Source organism: Trichechus manatus, unplaced genomic scaffold (assembly GCF_000243295.1).
Source record: "Trichechus manatus latirostris isolate Lorelei unplaced genomic scaffold, TriManLat1.0 scaffold00455, whole genome shotgun sequence".
NCBI lineage: Eukaryota > Metazoa > Chordata > Mammalia > Sirenia > Trichechidae > Trichechus > Trichechus manatus.
The window spans coordinates 8796-21200 of record NW_004444391.1 but is presented as its reverse complement, the minus strand read 5'-3'; the positions used below and the strand labels follow the sequence as shown (position 1 = coordinate 21200).

Genomic DNA, 12405 nt, shown 5'->3' with positions numbered 1-12405 from the left:
TAGGGCAAGGGTTCAGGATCATTGACCAGTCACTGGAAGTAAGATGCCCCTGGGAAGTGAGGTAAAATTGGGTGAGACAGCTCTCTTCAGCTAAGGCAATTCCCTGAGCTGTCAGCCAGCAACATTCTGCAACTAAGGGAATAAATTCTTCAGTCCTAGAGGGGAAATTCTATGTGAAACAGGACAGTAGCCACTAAAGAAGCACTGTTCTAGTCATTGGAAATACATATATATAGATGGAAGAAAATAAACAAATGTTCAGAAGAATACACAGTCTCTTAACTTCCATTAACTCAACTTATGAAATCTCTTCATTTAGCTAAACACTTTATCCTAGTCAAGAAAGGCAAAGTTGTGTTGCAATAACACATACAACTTCAGTAAAAATTAAATTTCAGTGGTTTACCTCAATAAAAAGGGCTCTATTCTACAGCCATTCAACTGAGTTAGGTCATGAACTTTCCAACATCTTGTATACCATCACCTCAGCAATGGCTTCCAGGTTTGCTGTAGCACTGTCTCTGCAATTACTGTAAGCTATTCTCTAGTACACCCATACACTTATCTCCAAGTTGTATACCTGATAAAACTTAGATGTTTTTGTTAGCAAACTTGTTCGGAAATGCAGTACTTGTTATTTTAATTTTATTATCAATTTAAGATTGCATTAACCACTGAAATATGGGTGTACAAATTGTTGTTTCTATGAAACTGTCACTGGAAGGAAGGGAAGAAGTGAATCTGATTGTCTAATTAAGAGGGAGTCTTCTGGGATGGATCAAGTGTGACAATGTTGAACAAAGACTGTCCTAAAATATACTCTACCATTCACCCTATGAGAGTACTTACATTTCAACTAGGAAAATGAGACCTCAATGTCACTCTAAATTCTGTGTCTGATTCATTCCCCATCCCCGCCCTCTTCCATTGCAGGGTCAAAGGCAAAGAGCTACATCTAAGGACAGAGGGCTCCCTGGACAATCCAGTATAAATCCTCCCCATTCCCTGAAGAGTGTTGCACCCTTTTGACTCCTGTGGTGGATGACAACACCCACTCTAAGGAAGATAGACTACAGCACAAAACCTCTGACTCCACTCAGCATCTTGCTCTGGGAAAATTCAGATTATGACCTTGGCGAGCAGAAGCTCAAGTATCAATATCTGCTCCCACAACTACAATGTCCCTGTGTAATGACCTCCAGTGCAGCCTGTGGAGATGAAAGTCACAAGGAAATCTAGTTCTCTATTCTGACCTCCTCCATGAGAAAGAAGGACCTGTCAACGGCTCCTCAGGCCCAGTGGGTAGGTGAAGGAAAAGAGAGGAGGAAGATGACTGCTCCTCAGAAGCATGTCCTTCCATAACCTCAGAGATAGACTTCCACCCACCTATCTTAACAGGGAAATTCAGAGGCTGAGCTGCAGACTAGCTTTCAGGGCTGGGTCTATGTCAAAGGAGCCATGGTATGTAGTGTGAACTCCTAACTGGGAACAGAATGTCCTCAGAAATCAACACGTCAATATGTCCACAGACAAGACGAGCTCTGTTCCCTGAGGATTCCTACACAATCAGATGATGGTGTAGGAAACAAGGGATAGTTTGAGTGTAACTCAGCACTCCTAATGAGGGACTCTAGAACCAGAGGGAACTCTGCCTGTCTTGTGGGACCCACAGTGAAAGGAAACAAATTGCACCTTATGCCACTCCACTGCGAGAGAGCTTCGGAGACTGGGGTGCCCCATGCAGCAGGAGTAGACATCCCCATGCTGGGGAGTCATTTCTGCATCATGAGGATCTGGAAAGTCCAGTCCCCGTTACCAATATGGGCTGGGGACATAAGGCCAGCTGTCTGCATTCCACGTACTGGGTGATGTTTTTGAGAGATGTGAATGTGACCCAGACTTGACCAATCAGAATCTTCCTTAAAACTGTGCAAACCCTGGTAGACACTCTGGAGACACACAGCAGAGACAAGATACATGCACACAGAAGCAAGGATAAGATGTAAGGTGATGAGAAACAGAGATAGAGAAAATACAGAGAGATGTAAAAAGAAACACAGAGATAAAGAGAGGCAGAAAATACTAAGAAAGGTGCAGAGACAGAGAGAGATATATAAAAAGATCCAGGGATACACTAGAGAATTATACAAGGACAAAGAGAGACATGGAGAAAGAGAGAAAGGTGTACAGATAGAGACACAGCAGAAAGAAAGGAGATGAAGACTGCACTGAATACCTGGGTCTAGTCATTTCTGAAATCACTGTGATCCCTAGACTTTCTTGTTATGTGACCAAAATAAGTTTGACTTGGGTTTTTATCATTCCGAATCAAGAATTAGATTCTTATTGCTGGTTATACTTTTCAAAAATAAAAATAGGCCTTGATCAATGTGACTTCCCAGGATATATCTGAAACATTGGTCTGGTTCTCTGTGACACCAGAAGTCTCTCTATCTTCCTGCAAACAATTCCACCATGCTTACTTGCACAATACTCACCACAGTGGAAGGGAGGCCAGGATACCCTAAAGCCATTGCACTGAACATTGATTCTAAAGAACCATGAAGGACAGAAATATTGAATTGCTTTTCTATGTCCTCTGCCCACCCTTACAAGGCACTCATGATGCTTCTAGCCTCCTTTCAAGAAGCAGCTCCTTCTTCTGGCAACAGGTTTTGAGGTTGGCTGGGTCACCTCACAGTACCCTGGTGGTACAGTGGTTAACAGGCTGGCTGCTATCCAAAAGGTCAGCAGTTCGAATCCACCAGCCTCTCCTTGGAAACCCTATGGGGCAGTTCTACTCTGTCGCATAGGGTCACCAGGAGTCAGAATCGACTCAACAGCAATGGTATGGGTCACATCACAATATGCTCCCTTCATCCTACAGTAGTTTTCTGCCTCTGCCCAGTTAAAGAAGTTCAGAGTACAGATAATTCATAATTATGTTTAATTGTGAAAAAAGCTTAATGGGTTAAATGGGTTCACTGTGTATCTCTTGAGCCGTCTGTGGGGGGAACAGAAACAGAAAAGTCCATGGGGTCTGCAGAGATGTAGCTGGCAGCACACAGGGCAGAGGCTCCTGGGTCAGTGCACACAGCAAGGTCCCTGGGGCAAGGGTCATAGGAGGTGACCTGGCAGCTGTGCCAGAACCACTGAAGGACTCAGATCTCCTAGGGGGACCAGGCAGACTCAGGCGGCTAGGACTCTGAGCAATGATGAGGCAGACATTACAGAAGAACAAGAAGCAATCCCAGTCAAAATATCCTCAGGAGTCAGTGCAGGAGCCCTGCAGAAGACAGAGGGAGAATGATGAGAACAAAGCTCCCTGAGGGACACATGCCTTTTGCCCTCCCTTAGTGTCCCTGCAGCATCAGGCAGAGAGAGCTTAGGTCCAGGGTATATCATCAATACCTCCCCCAATATCTGTGTAAAGGGGAAATCAGTTAAAGTGAACACAGAACTTCAGGTTAAGGAGATGGGTTAGAGGCAGGTGTGGGGGGCAGCTGTTACCCTTCCAGGGAATATGAAGGGTTAGGAAATAATTGTTTCAATCTTTTTAGCAAATTGGATAATAACTCACCTTCTGTTCACCACCAGTAGCCTCTTTCAGTCACTGGTAAATGCCTAAGGTCAGTAGCCATCAATATATGGCACAGATTGGGCATCACTCTGGTGTTTAACACCTGAGATAGGACTCTGGCTCCAAGTTTCATTTAAAAAGTCACCAAAGTTATGACCTGGTTCTAAGGACCAACATTTGGAGCTTCCTATAGAAACTGGGTAAACTTCTATCCTAACTCTTGATCCCTGTAGCAGGGAATCATGAACCTAGACCACTGAGCCCAGGCACACTCACCGCATGCCCTTCCCTCTTATACCTCCTTCCCTGCCCCCAACTGGATCAGAGCAGACTTGTTACCTGTTGGTGGAGTTCCATGAGGTCCTACAAAAAGAAAGTTACAGAGAAAGGTCTTATTACCAAAAAAAAAGAAAAAAATCTCTCACTCACCCCAAATGATATTGGGGAGTAACATTCTCTCCCCGACCCATTTACCATGAGGTATTAACTGCCTTAAGCTAAAACCCTTAAAGTGAAAGAAGCTGTCACTAGAAGGAAGCTGAGGCTCTGACCATCTTAATAGAGGAAGCTTTCAGAGAGGAGCCAGTGAGACAATGACAAACTGTAAGGAAGTCCTGGGATAAACCCCACCAGTGAGATTTGTGGTGGAGCTACCTTTCAACTAGTAAACTCAGATTCCAATGTCTCTCCCTGAGTTCTCCATCTCTCTCCACCACCAGCCCAGCCTCTTTCCTTTCGGGATCAAGAACAAGAGTGACACCTAAGGCAGAGGCCTCCCTGAAAACAGGGTCTCAGGAACAGGCTATCTTCCCTGGTTCCCGCCAGAGCTCCTTACCTTTCTGGTTCCTATGATGGATGATAAGGCCCAGCCCAAGGAAGATCAGCCCCAGCACAAAGCCTCCGACACCACTCAGCATCTTGCTCTGGGCAGATTCAGACTGCGCGCCTGGGGAGCAGAAACCTGAGTGTTAACGTCTGTCCTTCCTTACATCCCATAGTGTCCAATTTGAGAAGTAACAAAAAAAGAGAAAATGGTACAGGAGACGGAGGTGCCAGGGGAGCCTAGTTCTCCACTTGTGACCATACCTGGGGGAGGGAAGGACCAGCCCATAGATCCTTGGCACAGTGGGCAGTTGAGAGGGAAGGAGGGAAGCAAATCTTTGCTCCTCGGGGATACAGCCATAACCTTAGATCCTAAGATCACAGTAACCACCCTTAATACTCAAATCCCAAGCAGTATCAGGGCTGGGTTCCAGGACCACAGTGTGCACCTGGAAGGACAGTGAGATCAGGATTCTCTGGATGCTCTTGCCATGGAGTAAGAGATGCTCTAATCTCCTGTGATTCCCAGCTCAGTAGTGCCATCAGGATAAGAGGGGATGGGATGGGCAAGAGGGAGCTCTGCCCTCTGTCTTGTGGATCCCACAGTGAAAGGAAACGAACTGCCTCTTACGCCACTCCACTGTGATGGGGCTCCGGAGGCTGGGGTGCTCTACACGGCAGGTGTAGACATCTCCACGCTGGGGAGTCATTTCCAGCATCACAAGGATCTGGAAGGTCCAGTCCCCATTCCTAATAAGGGGAGTGGACACAACGCCAGCTGTTTCCTCCTGGTCATTCCGAAACCACCGGACTTTGACTTGGCCTGGATAGAAATCTGTCACTGAGCAGATCAGCAGGTTGTGGTGGTTTAGGGTCTCTGTCTTGGCCAGAGAGATGGTCACTTCAGGCTCCACTGAGGGAAGTAACAGACAGAAAAAAGCACAGTGAGTGAGACGTGAGACCACATAGCCAGTCTCTCCAGGGGATAAGACTCTCATTGGTACCAATGGAGAAAGATTCCTGGATTCCAAGTCTTGGATTAGAATCTGAGCTCCTCCACTTATTAGCTGGATATCACCCATTAGTCAGTTTGTTTTTCAGAGGCTCAAAAAATAATAACCATTCTATGGAAGTTACTCTGTTGATAAAATTGAAGCGTTCTGGAGTTATAAAGTACTACAGTACACAGGTCAATATTCATACAATTAAAAATAATAACAATTATAAACCTGGACTCTTTTGTTTCCATGCCTATTGAGGTCTCTGGGTGGTGCAAGCAGTTTGCCATCGGCTGCTGAACTAGAGGTTGGTGGTTCGAACCCACCCAGCACAACCACGAAAGAAATGTCTGGTGATCTGCTTCTGTAAAGATTATAGCCAAGAAAACCCTATGGAGCAGTTCTACTCTGTAACGCATGAGGTCGCCAGGAGCTGGGATTGATTTGATGGCAATGGGTTTGGTATTTGGGTTTACTGAAGGTCATCATCAGGGCTGTCGCTGGTAAGTCATTCTAGGATTGTGACACTGTTTTCTGTTAGTCCTGCTGCTCCCCACAGTAGAGAAAATACAACAGCTTAGAAGTGCTCTGCTGCTAACTAAAAAGTTGAAGCCACCCAGTGGCTCCACTGGAGAAAGACCTGGTAATCTGCTTCCATAAAGATTACAGCGAAGATAACCCTATGGGGCAGGTCTACTCTGTCACATGCAGTTGCTATGAATTGAAAACAATTCCACAACACTCAACAGCAACAACAATAAGACTTTCATCTGCTGGTGCAAGACCATCAACACTGGCCGTGGCCCCATGAATAGTACCATGGACTGACAATTAAGAATGTACAGACATTTCTATGTCTGGTCAACAGGAGAACAACAGGGACCATTGTAGCCTTCCACAGAGCAATGCTTCTCAAGCAGGCTCTATTCTGTAACTCTCAGCCTGTAATATCAGCAAAATTTGAGAACAAGAGCTTCTTAAGTGTTGCCAGTCAACACTGCATCCCTTTCAACTTTCAGCCTAACCTTAGCTCACACACCGTCTATGGTGAACTCCCCTGAAAAAAATTGTATTACTAAATCCATAATCTTCCATCTCCACATCAGAAATGCCACCTATATGTTATTTTATTCATTCATTATTTATTACTTCATTCAGCAAATATGTATTTGACAAGCACTAGGAATCCAAAGGTAACAACAGACTACGGTCCCTGCTTTTGTAGAACTTGAGATCTAATTACAGAGACAGACAAATTAATATACTACTTCAAAAGTTTGGATGTTCTGAAGGAAAAGTTGGGGACCTCTGAAAATAAATAACACTGATAAAACGTCATGCTTGTCCATTCCTCAAGTCCTTTATCTTCTCAGACTGCTATTCATTATCAAATATGACACACCTTTCCCTACGTATTTACCTCTCAAAATATTTTATTGTACCTCTTTAGTCCTTTGTTGTGAAAAACAAAAACCAAACCAAACCCGCTGCTGTTGAGTCAAATCTGACTCATAGCAACCCTACAGGACAGAGGAGAACTGCCCCACAGGGTTTCCAAGGCTGTAAATCTTTACGGAAGCTGACTGCCACCTCTTTCTCCTGCGGAGCGGCTGGTGGGTTTCAGCTGCTGACCCAGTGCTTTAACCACTGCACCACCAGGTCTCCTTTTGGTGTGAAGCTATAGTAAATATTTAATATATGCTTTATTTACTTGGTGATATAGTATATTCCCTAATTTTCTTATTAAAATTCAAGTGAGTTTAATTATTAGCTGCCTATCGACTCAACGGCAACGTGTTATCCTGTTGTTATGAGCCGGAATCCACTGGACTGCAACAGGTACCCCATCCTAGAGGCCCTGGTAGTATACTGGTTAAGAGCTCTGCTGCTGACTGGTCAGCAGTTCGGATCTACCAGCCACTCCTTGGAAACCCTATGGGGCAGTTCTCCTCTGTCCTGTAGGTCACTATGAGTCGGAATCAACTCAGCGGCCACAGGTTTGGTTTTTGGTACCCTATCCTATCCCCTTGCTATTAAGAATTACTTCTATGTTCTGAAATCAGAAAATATTCTGAGGCTCTTGCAGAGGTTGTCCTGGGCTAATGAGAATGTAACGTGAGAAATCATGGCCGACTATGTGGACTCCTACTGTCTGTTCACCTAAAACAGATTGGGAGTAAAAATACAGGACACAAGTTCAAAGAAAACTGTTAAGATAATTTTAATGGAAAAGAACTGAAATAACAAAAATATAAGTGCCAGGTGGCATTAGAATGTGGGCCAGAAACAGGCAAGAGAGTGTTATGTACCAATATCAGCATCCATAAGTGGCGATACTAATCCCAGCTCACAAGGTAGTTATGAAATTAAATAACATAATATAGATAGTGTTTAGTAAGGTAATTGTCTAGAATAGGTACTTATAAAATGGGTATGCTTATCTTTCAGAATTTCTTCCCCTGAGGTAGATGGTGATGTCAGGGGGAAAGAGGGGAGGCCTAGGCCAAGGGAACCTGTAGCAATTTTTATTCAATAATGTAATGATTTGGATTTATTTACTCCAAGGCTCCACCTCTCCATTATACCACTTGTTGGAGCTTTTCTAAGAAAGTAAAAATCTGCCTTCCAACACCCCTGAAGTGCTATTTTTATTCTTAGTAAAGACTTTTTTCCTCAGACTGTACATTCACAAATTCTAAATTCTTTGGATCCACATCAATAAGAGTTTATTTTAAAATGTAAAATGTTAAGCAAAATAGTAAAGAATAATTAATGAAATCAGCACTTAAGGCTTTATTTAGCCATCTGTTTTCTCTTGAACCTAGGTGGATGGGTATTTATTCATTATTCATTCTTTAACAAACATTTTTTCTAACATTTTTTTTTTGTTGTGTTTTAAGTGAAAGTTTACAATTTCAAGTTAGTCTCACATACAAAAATTTATACGTACATTGTTTTGTGACCCTAGTTGCTCCCCTATACTGTGACAGTACACTTTTCCTTTCCACCCTGGATTTCCCATGTCCATTGAACCAGCTCCTGACCCTCTCTGCCTTCTCATCTTGGCTCTGGACAGGAGTTGCCCATTTGGTCTCATATATCTACTTGAGCTAAGAAGCATACTCTTCACCAGTATCATTTTATGTCCCATAGTCCAGTCTAATCTTTGTCTGAAGAGTTGGCCTCAGGAATGGTTTTAGTTTTGGGCTAACACACAGTCCCAGGGCCATGTCTTCCAGGATCCCTCCAGTCTCATCATTCTTTAACATTTATTGAGCTCATACTATGTGCCAGGCAATGGATCAGACACCAGGTATACAACTGTAAATTAAGACAGTCCTTCAACAGTCCTTCCCCTCAAGGAGCTCCAGGACTAGTGATAGCCACTTAAGAAAACAGAATTAAAATGAATAATGAGTTGAAAGCAAAAAGTCAAAATAGTTTATAATGACAATGTTCTACATCTGACTGTGGTGAGTAGTATCTGGGGGCTTAAAAGCCTGGGAGCAGGTATTTAAGATACATCTACTGGTCCCATCCCAGCTGGAACAAAGGAGAATGAAAAAAGCCAAAGACACAAAGAAAAGATTAGTCCAAAGGACTAATGGACCACAACTACCACAACCTCCACCAAACTAGGCCAGAACAACTAGGTGGTGCCTGATTACTACCATCGTCTGCTCTAACAGGGATCACAACAGAGAATGCCGAACACAGTGGGAGAAACATGTAGAACGAAATTAAAATTCATAAAAGAAGTCCGGGGTCCCCGGACACCCTTTTAACTTAGTACTGAAGTCACTCCCGAAGTTCTTACTTCAGCCAAAAAACAGATGGGTCCATGGGGCAAACAATAACACACATGAGAAATGTGCTTCGTATTTCAATCATGTATACGAGACTAAATGGGCACACCAGCCCAAAAGCAAAGACAAGAAGGCATGAAGGGACAAGTAAACTGGAGGAATGGAAACAGGGAAGCCTGGGTGGAGAAGGGGAGTGTTGTCACATCCTGGGGTTGGCAACCAATGTCACAAAACAATTTCTGTATTAATTATTTAATGAGAAACTAATTAGCTCCGCAAACTTTCACCTAAAGCACAATATTTTTTTTTTTAAGTGGGGGGTTAAAAAAGTCAAAATATATGCCATGAAGTGTCATGAAAAGCTGTACGGCATCCCCGACTCCACCAAGCTGAGCTTGTTAAGCTTCACAGAGGTACTAGCTCTGAAGACAGGCGTTTCTGAGATAGTTCACAGTAGGACCAGAAGCGGGAGAAGGGAAGGCATTCTCGGCAAAAGAAACCGCGTACGCAAAGGTAAGAACCAAGGAGGCAAACACACAGTAAGGCACGAAGCTAGATTTTACAGAATTAGTGGAAAAAATAGCAGAGGACTAGAACTACCAGGCAGGCTGGGATCAGATGGACAGGCCTTGCCCTCCTCTGAGGTGACACTCAAGGGTTGCTGATGTCCTCCTCCCTCGTCTCCCCTCGGTCCCCTGCCCCAGGACTCACCCCACCTTCCTGTCCCCTCTGTGGTCTTGGGACCTGCGTCCAAGCCCCTCACCCCCACCCCCACCCTCGGGGCCCGACCCCGCCTCTCTCGCTCCCTCTGGCGGCTCCCAACGACTCCTGGAGACTCAACCCCCGGCCCAGGGTGGGCCCCGCGCGGGCGGAAGCTGGGCGCTCACCTCGCCGCTGCACCGTGAAGCGCTCCTCAATCCGGTAGTTGTGTCTGCACACCGTGTCCACATAGGCCCGCTTCTCCTCCAGGATGTCCTTCTGGCTGTTCCAGTACTCGGCGTCCGGCCGCCCCAGCGGCGTCAGCGCCACGTAGTTCCCCACGTCGCTGTCGAAGCGCGCGATCTCCTCCCGGTTATAGATGTCTCTGTGCACAAGCCGCACCCGCTCCGTCCCGTTGGTGAAGTAGCACAGGAACTTATCCTGGACCACGAAATCCTCTGCGGTGAATCACCGGCTGGTCAGTCAAGCCTCAGCCCGGCCTCAGCCCGACGCCCCAACGCACCAGCCGTGGTGCTAGAACAGGCATTGTAGGGGCTAAGGCCACTTTGACTGAATAAACCTAAAACGGGGCCGCGCGACCTCAGGTTCCCGCTTTGGAGGAGCCTTGGGCGCGGACTCCTCCCTGGTCTCAAACCCAATCAAGCCCTGCGCCTCCAGAATCCGGGGTCCTCAGGGCGGCCATCCCCCCACCCCCCGCCCCACCCGCCCAACTCTGAGGGTTTCCAGAGTCTGCCTTCAAATAGGGAGGGCAGGGAGCAAAGCCCGATCCATAAGAGCAAGCCCGGGGATCCCGGTTCCCTGCATGAACCTATAACTGAATAAAGAGGGCAGCCAGGTTTATTTATATTGTCCCTGTACTTAGAGGGATCAGAACATTCTCACATGAAATCCCATTTTCCATAGAACTCCTGGAAACCTCAAAGGTAAACAAGTATCCACATAAGCCAGAGAGCTCAAGAGAATGACGAGGAAGACCAAAAGAAAGGTCTCGAGTTTAACGTTAAGCTTGTCCTCATCTTGCCAAGCACATTCCTGTGATCCCTGGGCGTAGTGCCTTCTTTCTCAGGCCTCTGTTACTCTGGGTTGCTTCCACCCCCACCCAACCACAGTGTGAGGTTCCTTCACTCCCATGTGGTCAGAAGGGACAGAGACCGCTCTTGTAGAAAGGTACATTTTATTCATGCGAAGAGCACAAGCTTTTGAAATAGATAAACTGGAGTCCCGTTAAGCTGTGTCAATTACTAGCTTGGGCAGGTTACTTAATAGAGTATTCATATCAAGTATAACTGTGTAAAAGGAGTCATAATACCTACACATAGACGTGCTAGAAAGATCGAGGGAGAATTTATATGAAGATATTAATCCTGAGTTTGAAATGAGTGGTTACTCAATATATATTACTTCCCTTCTATATGGTCTCTTTTCTCCTAAATTCAATCCGCCGTCGACTCCGATCTCTGATTCCCACCCACTCAAGTCTCTGACCATAAATCAGTGAAACTTGAAGATAAGACTCCCTGTCTGTGGTCACCCAGTCGACTTCACTCAAATACCAAGAGTTTGCCTCCATGAACCCTACACTCCTAGTCAGGAATGTACAGTGTTTTTCCTCAAATACTGACACTAGAGACCATTATTGCCCTTCATTACCCAACTCATAATCAGGGGATTCTGAAATGACAAATCCTGCTGTCTCTTCTTTGGAGGAAATCATACTGTGAAAAATGGCCTCATGCCCACTTTGTCCTGTGACTGGTATACATATACACTTTGTCTCCTCCTTCCCTTTGTAACATCTCCAGGCTTGAGCCCCTGGGATGGGGATTGTCTTCACCCCATTATTAGAAAGTGGAAATAAGAATGTAGAATAGCCCTCTTTCCCCCAAATAAGAAATATGTAATAAAAGACTGTGTTCCCAGATCATAGATATCATCAACCCCACATCCCAGCCCAAGGGTCCCTCAGAGCCTGTTCCCCACAGTGGTGGCTCTGAAGAGCAGCTGCCTGGCACTTACGTGGAGAGTCTCTGCCCTCAGCCTTCGGGATGCTCAGCAGCATCAGCATGACCATCACAGCTGCTGTCCAAAGGCCTCTGGGGATCTGCAGAGCCATCTTCTCAGACATAATTGAGAACAAGGGAAAATGAGTAATGGTAGTCAACACAGCTCACACACATACGAGGGATCTGATATACGCACCTCTGAGAGTAAAAACCTGTGAATGCTTCCATGCTCCTTAAGATTGGAGAGTCCCAACGAAACTAACCAATCGGCACTGGAGTTGAAGTAACTCATCTGTCTCCAGGCAGACACTTTCTATGAAGGTTCTCAATTCCATGCCTGGCACTGTGTCTTCATCAAATTGCACTGGATAAAGGAACGCTTGAGGTCAAGAGTTTCTCACAATTATAGAAAATGCCTATGTGGATCTGGAGATTGAATATTTTAGGGGTTTAAGTAACCAAAATGGAAGAGTCCT

General features: G+C 45.3%; 2 protein-coding genes across 2 annotated transcripts in view; one reads left to right on the top strand and one right to left on the bottom strand.

Annotated features, from left to right (window-relative positions):
* LOC101345267 (HLA class II histocompatibility antigen, DQ alpha 2 chain-like) overlaps positions 1 to 1241 on the top strand; it is a 25867-nt gene extending 24626 nt beyond the window's left edge. The window contains exon 5 of the mRNA XM_023725836.1: positions 934 to 1241. The gene's annotated coding sequence lies outside the window, so the exon portion shown is untranslated. The remainder of the gene's footprint in view (positions 1 to 933) is intronic.
* Positions 1242 to 2930: 1689 nt separating this feature from the next.
* LOC101345015 (boLa class II histocompatibility antigen, DQB*0101 beta chain-like) lies at positions 2931 to 12162 on the bottom strand. Its single transcript, XM_023725835.1, has 6 exons — positions 11943 to 12162; positions 10094 to 10363; positions 5034 to 5315; positions 4416 to 4526; positions 3920 to 3943; positions 2931 to 3286 (listed from the first exon to the last, which is right to left on the bottom strand). The coding sequence occupies exons 1-6, from the start codon at positions 12049 to 12051 to the stop codon at positions 3273 to 3275; spliced, it is 810 nt and encodes a 269-aa protein (XP_023581603.1). The 5' UTR covers positions 12052 to 12162; the 3' UTR covers positions 2931 to 3272.
* Positions 12163 to 12405: the final 243 nt, after the last annotated feature.